This window comes from Thamnophis sirtalis, unplaced genomic scaffold, assembly GCF_051295495.1.
Source record: "Thamnophis sirtalis isolate CommonGarterSnake01/CBP01778 unplaced genomic scaffold, rThaSir2_p1.2 scaffold_5, whole genome shotgun sequence".
Classification (NCBI taxonomy): Eukaryota; Metazoa; Chordata; class Lepidosauria; order Squamata; family Natricidae; genus Thamnophis; species Thamnophis sirtalis.
In genome coordinates this window covers 98,004,431-98,021,317 of record NW_028261385.1, presented here as the reverse complement: position 1 = coordinate 98,021,317, position 16,887 = coordinate 98,004,431, and the positions used below count along the sequence as shown (strand labels likewise).

At 47.5% G+C, this 16,887-nt stretch overlaps 1 protein-coding gene across 1 annotated transcript in view; it reads left to right on the top strand.

The window, feature by feature from the left end:
* DNAH6 (dynein axonemal heavy chain 6) overlaps positions 1 to 16,887 on the top strand; it is a 207,943-nt gene that overhangs the window by 59,497 nt on the left and 131,559 nt on the right. The window contains exons 37-39 of the mRNA XM_087716259.1: positions 10,209 to 10,352; positions 11,856 to 12,077; positions 12,939 to 13,086. Of these exons, the coding sequence (XP_087572385.1) occupies positions 10,209 to 10,352; positions 11,856 to 12,077; positions 12,939 to 13,086 (514 nt within the window). The remainder of the gene's footprint in view (positions 1 to 10,208; positions 10,353 to 11,855; positions 12,078 to 12,938; positions 13,087 to 16,887) is intronic.

Genomic DNA, 16,887 nt, shown 5'->3' with positions numbered 1-16,887 from the left:
ACCGCTTCATAGGGCTTTCAGCCCTCTCTAAGCGGTTTACAGAGTCAGCATATTGCCCCCAACAACAATCCGGGTCCTCATTTTACCCACCTCGGAAGGGTGGAAGGCTGAGTCAACCCTGAGCCGGTGAGATTTGAACAGCCAAACTGCAGAACTGCAGTCAGCTGAAGTAGCCTGCAGTGCTGCATTTAACCACTGCGCCACCTTGGCTCTATTTCCATGATGGATTGCTCTATAGAAGCCAAGAATTCCCCCCCCTCCAAAAAAACCCCATCTCAGAATTATGATAGCAGTATTTTCTATCTTTAATATAGCAGTGATGTTTCTGCCTGAAACATATAGAGGAAGCCTGTTGTAGTAGTTATATTAACTTGTTGTTTAAAAAAATATAAAATTAGACAGCTAGCTATAGAGATACATTCTGAATGTAACAATTTGAAGTCATGTATGTGTAAATGTACATGTTCTCCAGTGCACTGCTCGGAGAGTCCAATGCTGGGTTAACACAGCCTATCTGCCCTTGGACTGAGTGATGTTTTTAGTTGACCACGCCTCCCTTTGCCTCTGCATGCTCAGTTCGAAAACTCAGTCCACCCGTTAGGACTGTTTTGGGAGAGCTCCAGTCTAAGTTCAGATAGGCTGGAAAGTTTCCCACTTTGGACCACGTTTGGATTCTCATACTAGAGAAAATTATATCTGTTGCAAGAACTGTCAAAGATTTGAGGTTTGTGTCGCTTTAAGAGGGCACCCGGGCTTCCCTGCAGCTGCTGGTCGCAAGCGCTCCAGGGCACTGTAATCCCTCGCCCAGCAGAGGCTGGCGAGTGGCAGGAGCGGCAGGGGCAGTGGTAGACCTTCCCCAGCTGAGCCCCAGAGAAAAATTCCCTCAAACGGAGGTTTGGGAGCCTGCAGGCCTTCTAACTAGGGGCCATTCAGCTGCTCAATTCTGCCCGGCAACAGCAGCGACGGTTGGAACCTTCTCGCGCTTTTCGGGCTGTCAGGCTAAAAAGAGTGGGAGGAGGCTGCGCGCGCAGCCACCGCCATTTTGAATTGCTTCGGAGCGCGTTGAGGAGAAAGAGCACGTGCGGCTCGTGTGGAGAGCTGATTCCTCCAGCTTTGCCTTCGGAGAAAGCAGAGAAGCGGAGAGCCCAGGCAGCCCAAGCGTAGCCACAGCCAGCCCTCAGCGACCGCAGAACGCCGCAAGGAGGCTGGGGACTAGCCTGGGGAGCCAGCTAGTCTCTCCCTCCTGAGAGGAAGATAAGTCTTGGGGAACCGAGGGCGGTGGGAGGAAGGAATCCGACCCCCAGGCAGCCCTTCCCTCCTGAAGATTCTGCGAGCGCATTTGAGCCTCAACGGCCAGTGCGTGCCCATCCCAGCTCCAGCTATCTTCCAGGCCTCGTGGGGACCTGAAATGGCAGAGGAATGCAGGGAGGCCTTAGGGGAACAGGCAGGGCCCTCCAGCAAACGCAGCAAGCTGGATCCCTCTGTGAATAAAGGCAAAGGGCACAAGGACTCAAATGAAAGGTCTTCACCAAGAGCCACAGTGGATCCCAGGGAGGTTTCTAGGCCCCATCAGCCAGAACCTAGCCCAGACCATCGCAGCAGGGAGTCAGCTTCCCCTGATCGTGAGGCCCAATCCCCTGGGGACAGTGAATTCTTGTCTGGGGATGACTATAGGTCCAGGGATCCGTCTCCAGAAGCTTCTTGGGGGTACCCTGACTCCCCTAGCTCCTCCATTGGAGAGGAACGAGATTCTATCCAGGATTCCCAGTGTGGGAAGGGTGAATCCAGCTCAGGCAGGCCTAGCCTTCGCAGGCCCAGTAAGCAGAAACTGAAGAGGGGTAAAGGCCCTGCTCTTTCTGATGAAATGAGGGAGGTAATTTCCTTAGCCATTTCCCAAGGGATAGCTGAAGGCATTAAGCACAGGGGCTCTCGCAAGGGCAAGGGCCCAAAGGAAAAGCGCAAGCCTAAGGCCTCCACTTCCAAGGAGCCTGTATCCTCCTCTCCATCTTCCAGCCCATCTCACTCTGGGCTTTCAAGTTCTGAGCAGGAAGAAGGGGAAATTTTCGTGCTTTCTGAAGACGAAAACCCTACCCCTGACAAACCAGCATTCACTGGCCTGTTTAAGCCGTCATTATTCAAATCAATCTTACACAAGGCCATGATGGCTACAGTGTTAGGCCCCACTTCCAGGCCTGAGGCCTCTCAGGCTTCCACATCCAGGGATCACAAGCATGGCTTATTCAAAGAGACAATAGAAACTCCTGAGGTTATCCCTGTGCCTGACCTCTTTATGGACGCTGTACAGCGCCAGTGGCTACAGCCAGGCACGCTAACCAACCCCAGTGGGGGGGACAGAGCACTGTATGCCCTGGAGGGGAAAATGGAGGAGATCCTGAAATTCCCTGAAGTAGATGCCCCAGTTGTGTCTCTAACTTCCAACTCAAACCTGCCAGCTGAGCTCCTAGAGGGACTAAAGGCAGAAGATAAGAGGTCAGAAAAGGCATGTCAGAAGGCACACATGGCGTCTGCCTGGGCCATTAAGGCATCCACCTCTGCCTCTTTCTTTATCAGGGCCACCTTATTCTGGCTGCGCCAACTCAAGTCTAGGCCACCACCCAGGAAATCTAGATGGCGCCATGAGCTAACCAAAATTATTACCGCTGTCGAGTATTCGGCGGATGCCACCTTGACAGCAGCCAAATTCTCATCCAGGGCTCTCGCTTCCAATATCACTTCACGCCGCCTCTTATGGCTTAGGCATTGGCAAGCCGAAATGAAAGCCAAGTGGAAGCTGGCATCGGCCCCATTTAAGGGAGGCCTTCTGTTTGGAGAGGCCCTGGACAAGTTTGTCACCGAAACCAAAGACAAACGCAAGATCCTTCCTGCATCCCTTAAAAGGGGTGACCGGAAAGGGGCGGGGTCCTTTCGCAAGAGACCTTACAGGAGTCAGGAAACAGGGCAATCATCTCACCCTTCCTCCTACCAGAGACCCTTTCAGGCAGAGGGGGATAGGCACCAAGACAGATCCTTCGGTTCTCGGGCCAACCAGTCCCAGTCTTCCTTTCAGAGACCATTCCGAGGAGGCGGAAACAACAGTGGTAGCTCCCGTCCCTTTCGTAAGGGAAAGTGACGGTCGCAGGGATCCCCCCATCGGAGGTCGGCTACGGCTGTACGCCGACAGGTGGGAGGAGATAACATCGGACAAGTGGGTCCTCAACACCATTCGGAGGGGCCTTGTCCTGGACTTTCTAACCTTTCCCCAGAGAAAGTTTATTCGCTGTCCTACTCCCAGGAACCCAGAGAAGAGGGAGCGCATGAGAGCAGAAATCCGCCATCTCCTAGAGATAGAGGCGATAGAGCCAGTCCCCAGGGATCAGCAGGGGAGGGGCTTCTATTCTATCCTCTTCCTGGTGCCCAAGAGTTCAGGGGGGTGGAGGGCCATCTTGGACCTCAAAAGTCTAAACCAGCATCTGGCTTACAAGAGGTTCAAGATGCAGTCACTCCACTCCATCCTGGACTGTGTGAGGGAGGGGGACCTATTGACCTCAATAGATCTCAAAGAGGCCTACCTGCATGTCCCCATCCAGGTGGCCCACAGGCGGTTCCTGAGGTTCTGTTCGGAAGGGAAGCATTATCAATACAGGGTGCTTCCCTTCGGGCTATCATCTGCGCCCAGAACATTTACCAAAATTCTGGCAGTGCTAGCGGCTCATCTCCGCAGTCATCCGGTTCGTCTGGAATGTTATTTGGACGATATAATTATTCATTCTCTCACCACCAAGCAGGCACACCGCGATGTTTCTCTAACTGTGCAGACCCTGCAGCATCATGGCTTCTCTGTCAACATGGAGAAGAGCCAGTTCCGGCCATCCACCTGTATACAGCACCTCCACCTCCTGCCAGGTATTTCTTTCTCCAGACCGGCTGTCCAACCTGAGACGCAGAGTGAAACACTGCAGCCTTGCCAGGTCGGTACCAATCATCCAGCTGTCCCAGCTCCTGGGGATAATGATATCATGCCTGAGGGTGGTTCCCTGGGCTCGTCTTCATGCCAGGGAGCTGCACTGGTTCCTGTTACCCATGCAGAGGGCCAATGCCAGCAACTCACACAGGCGGGTTCGGCTCCCACGAAAGGTGATCCGGTCTCTGGCATGGTGGAGGTCCAAGGCAGTCAAGAAGGGCTGCTTGTTCAAGGAGCCGGAAAGACTAGTTGTCACCACGGATGCCAGTCTCCTGGGGTGGGGCGCCCACTGTCAGGGCCACCTAGCCCAAGGCCGATGGACTCAGAGGGAGGCCGCCCACAGCATCAATTGGCTGGAACTGAGGGCAGCTCGCCTCGCGCTGAGAAGGTTCGCCGCTCTAGTAAAAGGGGCTCATGTACTGTTGATGACAGACAATGTGGCGACAAAAGCGCATATAAACCGGCCAGGGGGCACTTGATCAAAGGCCCTCATGCTCGAGGCGGAAGCTCTGGGCAGGTGGGCGGAACGTCATCTGGCTTCTCTCAGTGCAGATCACATCTCCGGCGTAAGCAACCGGGAAGCAGACTGGCTGAGTCGCCAACGCATCGACCACTCGGAGTGGCGCCTGCACCCGGACCTGTTCCAGCAGATCGTGAGGAGATTCGGCAAGCCACAGGTAGACCTGTTTGCCACACACAACAACACACATCTCCCATGCTTCTTCAGTCGCTACCACTCGTCCCAGGCGGAGGGAACAAACACACTGAGGTCAGTGTGGCCTCAGGGACTTCTGTATGCCTTCCCTCCACTTCCGCTCATTCCTCAGATGGTGAACAAGCTCCTGGCCGAAAAGGCAGACCTCATCCTGGTGGCTCCCTTCTGGCCCAGAAGGCCCTGGTACGCAGACCTGGTCAGTCTCTCAGTTCAGAGACCGTGGAGAATCCCTCGGGACCAAATTTCCCTCAGCCAAGGGGCCATCACCCATCCGGAGCCCCAGTGGCTACAGCTAGCCGTTTGGCACTTGAAGGGGAGCTCCTGAGAAAGCAGAAGTTCTCAGGTCATTCGAACAATCCAAGCGTCCAGGAGGCCTTCTACTACTAGAAACTACAATGCCACCTGGGCCGCATTCTCACAGTGGTGCAAGACTAGAGACATAGAGGCCTCATCAGCCTCGATCCCTCAGACCCTAGACTTTTTGCAGGTGGGTCTGGATAAGGGTCTTGCGGTCAGCACCCTTAGACGTCAGGTTGCAGCGCTGTCTACTATCCTGGCTAGGGGCTCCTCTCGCTCTCTGAGTCAACATCCTCAGATCAAGAGCTTTCTCAAGGGAGCTGCGAACATCAGCCCTCCAGCTGTTCACCGGTATCCGTCATGGGACCTTCCTTTTGTGCTTAAGGCTCTGACAAAAGCCCCATTTGAGCCTTTGAGAAAGACCAGTCTGCGCCACTTTACCATCAAAACTGCCTTCCTGGTGGCTATTACATCCGCTCGTAGGGTATCCGAGCTGGCAGCTCTTTCTGTCAGGGAGGATCTGTGCGTAGTTCACCCGGACAGAGTAATTCTGAGGCTTGATCCGTCCTTTACTCCGAAAATTAACTCTCTGTTTCACAGGGCTCAAGAGCTTATTTTGCCCAACTTCTGTCCCCATCCTTCTCACCCTAAGGAGCGTGAGTGGCACAAGTTAGACGTGAGACGAGCCGTGCGCACGTATGTAAAGAGGACAAAAGACTTCCGCCATTCAGAGACGTTCTTTGTCTCCTTCCTCCCTGCGTCCCTTGGCCACAAGGTCTCCTCTCACACAGTGGGACGTTGGCTACGCGCTTGCATCAAGCTGGCATATGAACACCAGGGCAAGACAGCTCCGAGACGGGTCACCGCACACTCCACTAGAAGCGCAGCAGCGTCTGCAGCCTGGGCAACCCAGGCTTCTATTCTAGACATTTGTAGAGCGGCCACATGGGCCTCCCCCACAGCCTTTATCAAAAACTATAAGATTGACACCTTTGCCTCAGCCGAAGCCTCTTTTGGCAGAAGAGTATTACAGAGAGTGGATGAATTGCCAGAGGCTACGGCGCTTCCCCACCCTGGGACTCAATAGCTTGGGCATTTCCCAGCATTGGACTCTCCGAGCAGTGCACTGGAGAAAGACCGTTGGCTTACCTGAACGGTTGTTCTTGGGGCACTGCGAGGAGAGTCCAAACCCGCCCGGGGTGTTTATTCTATTGAACGATGTGACTGTATTGACTGTAACTGATTACAGGACGGTTTCCTTCATTTTCGAACTGAGCATGCAGAGGCAAAGGGAGGCGTGGTCAACTAAAAACATCTCTCAGTCCAAGGGCAGATAGGCTGTGTTAACCCAGCATTGGACTCTCCTCGCAGTGCCCCGAGAACGACCGTTCAGGTAAGCCAACGGTCTTTCACCTTCATAAAAATGCATTCACTTGTGGTGGAATGACAGGCTCATAATAATGATAATGCTAGATAATGTACTATGAAACACAAAATGCAGAGATACCCTTTCAGTAAGTTCTTTTCTGATACTTGTTAAGTGAGAAGTGTATGGGACATTAAGCAAGGATCTCATCTGATCACGACACCCGATTTCCTGCTAGCTTTCCCACTGACTTTACGTGTGTGAAGTTGGCAGAGAATATTGGAAATTGTGATCATGTGGTTATAGCTCATTTGCAATTTCATAATTGGAATCCGTATCCCAAATGCCCAGGTCATGATCACGTGATCACAGCAACAGCCAAAACCTCTAAAGATCAGTTATAATTTACCACTCATTCAGTGCAAATTTGAACAGTCAACGAGTGAATGGTAATTAAATGAAGACCACCTGTATCCCAAGCAGGCGATTCAAATATGCACTGGCATTTTTGTTCTAGGAGAAACTTACTGGAAACCTGTGAATATAGATTAAGTTTGATGAATTGTCAGAACTCATTTTTCCTTAAAATTTCTCAGTTCATCTCATTTTAATTGAATTTTCATGTCAACTCTTCAGACTATGTTTGCATGAGACATGCCCCATTTATGATTAAGTGTGAACCTGTGACTATTGATTCTACCCTTTTTAACACCACTCTCAAATGCCTTTTGTGGGTATAACACACAGTGTTACAGAAACAAATTTAAAATTGGGTTGTTTAAGTGTATTTCTTCTGTTATCAGTGAATGGAAACGAAAGCAGTCAACTTTTCTTGGGCTCAGGACTATAGTTCCTATTTCTATTCTGTAGGTGAGCCACAAGCTGGTAATATTATGATTAAGTTGGATTGGTTTGAGGGACGCGGTTAATGAGTGAACATGATTAGGTTAGCTTAAGGCTTCCCTTTAATTTTTCAACCACCTTAAAATGGGAAAAATCAGGCCAATATTTAGGTATACAAACATCTTTGGTTAAAGACTGCCCTGTTTGTTCATTTGAACTTATGACAGCATCCCCTTGGTCACATGATTACCTTTCAGATATTCACAGCTGGCTTCTGACATGATAAGATAACCCAATGGGGAAACCAAGGATTACATCAGGGCACTTAGGGCAGCAAAAAGATCTCATATTGCCACCTTGGTTGCATCCGCTGAGTCCCGCCCAGCCGCCCTGTTTAGGATAACCCGTTCCCTCCTAAATAGGAGGGATACGGGGGAACCCTTGCAGGGTAGAGCTGAGGATTATGCCCAATTCTTAGCGGACAAAGTTGCTCGGTTTCGGTCGGACTTGGACTCCACCGCTGCAGATCCAGCCGGGACACAAGAGGATCACTTGGCAAACCATCCCTGGGTTGAGTTTCAGGATGTTGCCTCTGGGGATGTGGACAAGGCCATTCGAGCTGTGAGTGCCTCCACCTGTATTCTGGACCCGTGTCCCTCCTGGCTGGTTGCCAACAGCAGTGAGGTGACACGTGGCTGGATCCAGGCGGTCGTAACCGCCTCCCTTCGGGAGGGGCACTTCCCCGCCGCACTTAAAACGGCGGTGGTGAGACCCCTCCTGAAGAAACCATCCTTGGATCCAGCCATTTTAAATAACTACCATCCTGTCTCCAACCTTCCCTTTGTTGGGAAGGTTGTTGAGAAGGTGGTGGCCTTCCAGCTTCAACGGGCCTTGGAGGAAGCTAGCTACCTTGACCCCTTCCAGTCCGGCTTCAGACCCGGTTACAGCACAGAAACCGCTTTGGTCGCATTGACCGATGATCTCTGGAGGGCCAGAGATGGAGGCCATGCGTCCATCCTGGTTCTCCTTGACCTCTCGGCGGCTTTCGATACCATCGACCATGGTATCCTTCTGCGACGACTGCGGGAGGTGGGGGTGGGAGGCACTGTTTTGCAGTGGTTCTCCTCCTACCTCTCGGACAGGTCGCAGTCGGTGTTGGTCGGGGGGCAGAGATCGTCCCTGAGGCCCCTAAAATATGGGGTGCCGCAGGGTTCGGTCTTATCCCCCCTACTATTTAACATATACATGAAACCGCTGGGCGAGATCATTCGGAGGCACGGGATAAAATACCATCAATATGCGGACGATTCGCAATTGTATCTGTCCGCCCCGTGCCAACTCAATGAAGCGGTGGACGTGATGAGCCGGGGGCTTGAGGCCGTTAAGAACTGGATGAGCGCTAACAAACTGGTACTCAACCCGGACAAGACCGAGTGGCTGTTGTGTTTCCCTCCCAACAATTTGGCTAATGTTCCATCTATCAGGCTGGGGGGTCAAATTTTATACCCCTCAGATAGGGTTCGTAACTTAGGAGTCCTCCTGGATCCACAGCTGACTCTCGACCATCATCTGTCGGCTGTGACCAGGGGGGCATTTGCCCAGGTTCGCCTGGTCCGCCAGTTACGACCCTACCTGAATCGGGAGGCTCTCACAACAGTCACTCGAGCCCTTGTGATCTCTAGCCTGGAATACTGCAATGTGCTCTACATGGGGCTGCCCTTGAAGTGCATCCGGCGGCTGCAGTTAGTTCAGAATGCGGCCGCGCGAGTGATAGTGGGCGCACCGCGGTTCGCCCACATAACACCCATCCTCCGCGAGCTGCACTGGCTACCTGTGGATCTCCGGGTGCGCTTCAGGGTCCTGTTGACCATCTTTAAAGCCCTTCATGGTAGTGGATCTGAGTACTTGAGAGACCGCCTTCTGCCGATTACCTCCCTCCGACCGATAAGATCGCACAGACTGGGCCTCCTCCGAATCCCATCCGCCAGTCAATGTCGACTGGCGACTACACGGAGGAGAGCCTTTTCTGTTGCAGCTCTGACCCTGTGGAACGATCTCCCCGTTGAGATACGCACCCTCACCACCGTCCAGGCCTTCCGCGCAGCCCTTAAGACCTGGCTATCCCAACAGGCCTGGGGATAAGTTTCTAAATTGCCCCACCCGAATGTTGAATGTTGAATGCAAGTTGTGTTTTTATTACTTTATTTATTTTGTTCACATATTGTTTGTTTTGAATTACACCCCCTCCCTAATGATTGTAAGCCGCCCTGAGTCCCCTCAGGGAAAAGGGCGGCCTATAAATCCAAATAAAATACTAAAATAAAAAAAATACTAAACCAGCAGGAAGTCGCAAGTCTCTGTCATATGACTTTGTGCTTATCCATTTAGGGCGATTTCTCTTAATAACTGAACTAATATTGTCAGTCAGGCATAAACACATTATATGTCACTTAGCAACTACATTGCTAGTCTGAATTGTGGTAATGAAGTGAGGACTATCTGTATTTTGAATGATTATTTATGGAGTGTTATTAATCCTTTTAGCACCAGTTTTGCCCTTTGAAGCCCCCAGAATTCTGAGGAGATCTGCAGATGCTTGAAGCTATATTGGTGCAGGTTAAACTCAAAATTCCAATGGCAACATTTGGGAATAAAATATCAAAAGTTACATGATTATGCTTTCTGAATTGTTCAGAAATTGTTGTATTGTAGAAATGCATTATAACTCTTCTGAATATTGTGAATGTTAGTTATTTGTGAATTAATGTATAAAAAAATCTTGTATAATTGTTCATTAGGGAATGGTGCTTAAATATTATAAAATATAAATATAATGTGCACTTGTTTTTGCTCTATTTTTCTTTCTCAAAATATGTGGAGTAGATATTTCTTAAAGTAATCTGCTATTTCCCAGGGAAGATAAATTTAAATTTGAATTCATATTCCTCAAGGATATGTTTCTTACACTTTTTTCTATCAAAATTACCTTTGTAGTTACCTAATCCTAATAATCTTTTCCTATGCAGGAACAATCACGATTGAATTCTCTTGTGTGCCAGACCTTTGTCTTCTGTTATTTGTGGTCTGTGGGTGGAAATGTAATGGAGAATTGTTGGGATGCTTTTGATACATTTGTAAGACAGCAATTTGAGGATAACCCTGATGCCAAGGTATGAAATATATTGTGGGAATAATTCATTGGCATTTGTGGTAATGCTTTTCATTATCATGTGGCAATAAAACAAGAATAATGTTTCCTTTATTTCAACCTATTAAAAATATATTAACAAGTGTTTCTGTATTCAGATATACCCCAAACAAGCATAGGCTTGGAATGTGCAAAATTCCTATTTGGGAAGGGAACATTCTGGAACTTTCTCTGTAGATCTTGCTAAAACTCCTCTTGAACTGGAGATGATCCAGTAAATTCCCTGAACTGGAAATGTTTAACATCTTCTGGACCAGATTCCTAACCTGTTTCAGGGTTGGAGCAGCCTGGATCACCTTGAATTGCTTCTGTTTTGAAGGATGGAAACCATCCCTGGAATGGCATTTTCAAAAAGTATTTTGCCATGGCCTGGAGGAAAATGGAATATTCCATCCTGAAATGATGAAACACATATCACTACTTTGAACCTTTTCCTACATGCATCTAACCATGTACCGGCAGACTTTTTTTTCTGCTGTGTCTTAAGATCTGCTTTCACCACCTCCTCCACTGAACCAGAAAACATAGCTGAAATCATCTCTCTTTCCCTTTGGTTTCTGGACCCAGCTCTCTAAAGCTATTATAATTTAGACAATAGATTTCAGCTTTTTTAATTGTGGTGTTCCTCATAATGAGGTCTCCGAACATATCTGTCATTCAGAATCCTAGATCAGCTACTTTTAAAACAACAAGTTGACTAGACTGAACCTTTGTTTAAAGATAGGCTAAACACAGTAGACAGGAATGGCATGGTGATTGTTCCATGAAGCAGCAGAGAGAGAAGTTGGCTGGTTCTTTCTCCTGGTTTATCTTCTGAAAATATCCCCCACCTCCACCCAATCTGTGCCTGTCAGCTCTTTTTCGAGTTTGCTGACAGGGGCTGATGTTAAAGAATCAGCTTCCCCATTTCCTGCCACCTCTGCCAGCATTTGCTGCTGATTTCTGGGAGGTGGAGAGAGAAAAGGAAAGCAAGGTGATTTTACTCTATTTACCCTCCAGGTCTCACAGTAAATAAAGGTACAGCACTTATGGCATCATTGATATAATTTTCTGTCGTCTAAAAGACTGATAGACAGCATTCTTGGCTCTTATTCTCTGTAAGATTTATTATTGGTCTAAAACCTAAGTAAACCCCATGTACAACAACTGGCAAACATGTAAAATAAATAAAGTTTTCCTTGATTTTTTGCTGATTCAAAATACATAGTGTAATACTTGCATTAGATATTTTTTTAATGGTAAATTCTGAGAATAATGAAAAAAGTCTGCTTTCATTATTAGAGAGAAAAACCCCAAAAATGTATTACTGTAGTAGTTTCTGCTAGTTTATGGATCAAAGAATCTGAGCAATTTATGATTCAAAGTCCTACATCTGTATTAATAGAACGTTTCCCATTTTCCTTTACGTTCCATTCTTTTCTCTTGATCCTTGGTAGAACATTAACATGATTGTTTTACCTTCTAGCTCCCAACTTCTGGTGATTTGTGGAGTGTTTACATTGATTATGATACAAGACGCTTGGATCCTTGGGAGCGAATTATACCAACCTTTAAATACAAAAGGACAATTCCATTTTTTGAAATGCTTGTTCCTACCACTGACACTGTACGCTATGGGTTTCTAATGGAAAAATTGCTAGCTGTCAAACATTCCGTGCTCTTCACAGGAATTACTGGAGTTGGCAAGGTAAGGAGTATTGGATCACACAGTGAAATTATTTGGGGGTTTTTTTTGGGGGGGGACCAGCAGATTTAAGAGGGATTTAAAGGGAATGTTCATTAAGGCATTCTTTGACTAAGGCCCAATCTAATTATGACTCCCACCATACAGTTGGGTGTTGTGTAATTGTTCTTTATTTAACAAATAACAGCAGAAGGGATGTAAGCCAAATAAGACATCATCTATAGACAAGACTTGAACATTTTCCCCTCCTGTAGGCCTAACTCAACCCTTTTCTTCCCATTTCTGTAATTAGCCATTCTGTTGCAACAACCCCCCCCACACACACACACTTCCTTTGGATGTGTGCTATGACAGCACAAACATCCCAAAGTTGCAGCAAATTGGCACAAAACTCCCCCCCCCCCAATTTGACAAAAGCAGCCAGGAGCAGGGGACCCATCTGTAGGCAACACCAAGTTTCCCTGACTTGAAGTTAACTTTAGAAATTTCCAGAGTGTGTGAAGGATTACAGGAAGAATAATAGTTTCTATATTTTGGGAAATTAATTCTCTGTTACAAGTATAACTTCATTATAAAGGTTACAGTATCTCTAATCATCTAAAAAGGAAGAAGGAAAACAAATGCAATATAAACATTTTGAAAGACTTGTTGAGTCCCTTGTTTAGTGAGACTGAGAAGAGAGGAGGAAAAAAACATGCATGTGAACATTTTTGTGGCCCATAGAAATGGAAGAAACATGATTGGGGAATGTAATACTGCTCATAGGATTCTGTAGTCTGCTACATGTGTAGCAGTATAGTAAATATTAGAGGGAATTACGGTATTTACATGTCCTTTTATTTATCTACCTTTTCTTTTACAAAGTCTGTAGTTGCAAAATCACTGCTTAACAAAATACAAGATGAAGCCGGCTATGTTCCTGTTTACTTAAATTTTTCTGCTCAGACTTCTTCAGCCAGGACACAAGAGATTATAGAATCAAAATTAGAAAAAAAAAGAAAAAACATTTTAGGTAAAGATAAATAATTACATTCTTTTTCTTGTATTTGATTATTTTGTTTTTGCTTTTCTTTTTATTTGGTTTGCTTATCTAACTAGCACTTGATCACCTAAAAGAATTTGAAGACAATTAGCTTTCTGATAAGGGGAATTCATTAATACTCTTCCTGTTTCAGATATGAATGGGAAACAATATAGTTGTACCTCAAAGTAACAGCAAAAGGAAAACTGAGTTGAAATATGAATATAGGCTGCAGTATTATATTATATGCTTCTCTCACAAGAGGGCACTATTGGTATTTGAGAAATCTAATATATTCATCTTATTACGTATATTCTATCATGTTAACCTGAGTTTTTGCTTAATGAGGATTTTTCAGTCAGCCTCTCTCTTCTTTGAATTGTGCAGGAATTCCCAACTGCTGATGCTTATCAAATATGTTTCCCTTCCCTGTTTATAAAATAATGTTAAAATTATACCGAAGTGCAATTTCTGTGAGACTAAATACAAACACAATTGTATATAATGATCCAGATTCTCTGGCTGCATGTCGCTCAACCCTAAATAATATGGATATATGTGGAAAATGGACAACCCAGCCCCTCCATCTTTTAAATGTTGGAATATAGCCATGATTGAAAGCTTAGGTTCTAATGAATAGTTAAGGGTTGTTGGTTTTTTTTGTTGTTTTTTTTTTTGCAGAAATAATACAATAACATTTGGGAGGGATCTTGCAGGTCTTCTAGTCCAACACCCTGCTCAGGAAGGAAACCCTATACCATTTTAGACAAATAATCATCCAATTCTTCTTTAAAATCTCCAGTATTGGAGCACCCACAACTTCTTGAGGCAAGCCGTCCCACTGATTAATTGTTCTCACAGTCAGGAAATTTCTCCTTAGTTCTAAGTTGCTTCTCTTCTTGATTACTTTCCATCCATTCATTCTTGTCCAGCCTTCAGGTGCTTTGGAGAATAGACTGACCCCCTCTTCTTTGTGGCAATCCCTGAGATATTGGAACACCGCTATCATATCACCCTCTAGTCATTCTTTTTATTAAACTAGACATAGCCAGTTCCCTCAACCGTTCTTCATATGTTTTAGCCTGCAGTCCCCTAATCATCTTTTTTGTTCTTCTCTGCACTCCTTCTAGAGTCCCAACATCTTTTTTTATATCATGGCGACCAAAACTGGTTGCAATATTCCAAATGTGGTCTTACCAGGCATTATAAAGTGGTATTAACACTTCATGTGATCTTTTAATGCAGCCTAGGACTGTATTGGTTTTCTTGGCAGCTATAGCACACTGCTGGCTGATATTTAAGTGATTGTCTACTGGGAGTCCAAGAATCCTCTCTCAGTTGCTACTATTGAATCAGGTACCACCTATTCTATACCTGTGCATTTGGTTTTTCTTGCCTATATGTAGAACCTTGCTTTTCTCACCATTGAATTTAATTTTGTTAGATAGGGCCCAGTGTTCAAGTCTGTCAAGGTTCAGATGTGTTGTTCTGTGTTGGGACTTTTCTTCATGCTCTGTATGAATCTTTTCAAAAGGTGTGTTCAGGAGAAAAAGCATTTTGCTTTTTAACCTAAACATTGGTTTGGCCATCTATTGTTCTTGTTTTACCGATCTATTATGAGATTTAAAAAAAGGATAGAATTATGTGCCTCCCTTTCCCTTCAACAGAAAGGGCAAAATAAACTATATCGAGTGACAGAGCTCCCAGGCTTTGGAAGGGAGGAGTCCCCCGTGAGAGACTATCTGTCGGGCAGGCCGGGGGAGTGTTTGGTGGGAGGGGGGTCGCTCTAAGCGGCCCCTGGATGACGTTTTGAGCGCTCCTGAATTTCCTTCACCCCCATGCTGGCTTGCGACGATAGCAGCGGTGTTTTGAGAATGGCGGCGGCGACGGCGCTGGGACAGCGAGCAGCTCCCGACCGCATTGCTGGAGGGAATGCTGGAGTGAGGGCAAGATCGAAGCCTCCATTTGCGCTGGGCTTCCTTGACCTTCCAGGTGTGCTGGCTTGCTGGAGGGTGTCGCTCTTGGGTGGCTCCCGGACGGCAGCATTTTGTGACTGGTGGCGGCAGTGGCGACGGCGCTTGAATGGCGTGGGCAGAAGGAAGTGAGCTTATTGATTTGGGCCTATTGGACCTCCAGACTCAGATTGTTAGACCTTTGGAGCTGGTGTTACTGGAGTGGTGCCCCGAGGAGGAGCTGTGAGTGGACTAACCATGTTTGCCAGGACTGGGCGGTTGGCCTTTGCTGTTGCATCAGCCCTTCTAGGCCTCCCGCCTCCCCTCCTCCCTCTCTTTCTATTTACTATCCGCCATCTGCTGCTCCTTTTGCGACTGCACCCCGGGCCAGGTCGGCTGGGTCATCATCGTGAGGTGGGGGGGGGGGAATGAGACTGCGAACTTATCGATTTCAACAGGCGTCTACCCCCCCATAACCACTTCAGCCACTTCGGACTCTGGGCCTTTGCCCCCCCCCCTTTTCCTTGCATCTCTGGACCTACAAGAGAGAGAGGGACTGTGGAACTCTCCCTCCTTGTTTACTATCATTGGTTCCCGACCACGATTTCTGCACTATCCCACTTGAGTGGTACTTTCTGTTAAGATCTGCGCAATGTTTGTGTATGGAGAGTGTATGGGGTGATTGCTGGTTGAATGAACCCACATAATTTTAACTATTTTTTACTATGCTATTGTATTTTTATATGTTTTAATGGATTTTAGTGGGGTATGTATGAGAGAGTGATTGAGAGTGCATCTAAGAGGATTGAGCGCGCAGCCTGGGGCCTCCCCCACTGAGTGCACAAGCAGAAGGGAACATAGCGGCAACTGGGGCCCTGGATCAGATTGCTCCTTGGTTTACTGTGGAACTCCGGGAGATGAAGCACCAAAAAAGACACCTAGAGCGACGCTGAAGGGCTAGTAACTCCGAATCCAACTGAACACTGCTAAGAGCCTTTATTAGGATTTATCTTGTGGCGATACAGGCAAAATGTGTGCATTTTTCCGCTCCTATTGCGTCCGCAGAATCTCGCCCAGCCGCCCTGTTTAGGATAAACTGTTCCCTCCTGAATGGGGGGGAGGGGAAACAGGGGATGCCTTGCAGGGTCGAGCTGAGGAGTTTGTTCAGTTTCTGTCGGACAAAATCGCTCAGATTCGGACAGACCTGGACTCCATTTGGACAGAACCAGCCAAGATGCCGAGGGAAGGTCTTGTTCAGACTTTCTGGAATGAGTTCCAGCTTGTCACCCCTGATGAAGTGGACAAGGCCATGGGAGCCATGAGTGCCTGTTTACTGGATCCGTGCCCCTCCTGGCTGGTCTCGACCAGCAGGGAGGTAACACGAGGCTGGCTCCAGAGAATTATGAACGCCTCCTTGATGGCGGGATCCTTTCCATGGCCTCTTAAGGAGGCGGTGGTGAGACCCCTCCTCAAGAAGCCCTCTCTGGACCCAGCTATTTTTAAAAACTATCGCCCAGTCTCCAACCTCCCTTTCTTAGGGAAGGTTGTTGAGAAGGTGGTGGCCCTCCAACTCCGACAGACCTTGGATGAAGCAGATTATCTAGACCCTTTTCAGTCTGGTTTCAGGCCTGGCTACTCCACCGAAACCGCTTTGGTTGCACTGACCGATGATCTCTGGCAGGCCAGGGACAGAGGGCATTCCTCTGTCCTGGTGCTCCTTGACCTCTCAGCGGCTTTCAATACCATCGACCATGGTATCCTTCTGCGACGGCTGGAAGAGGTGGGAGTGGGAGGCACCGTCTTACAGTGGTTCTCCTCTTACCTCTCCAACAGGTCGCAT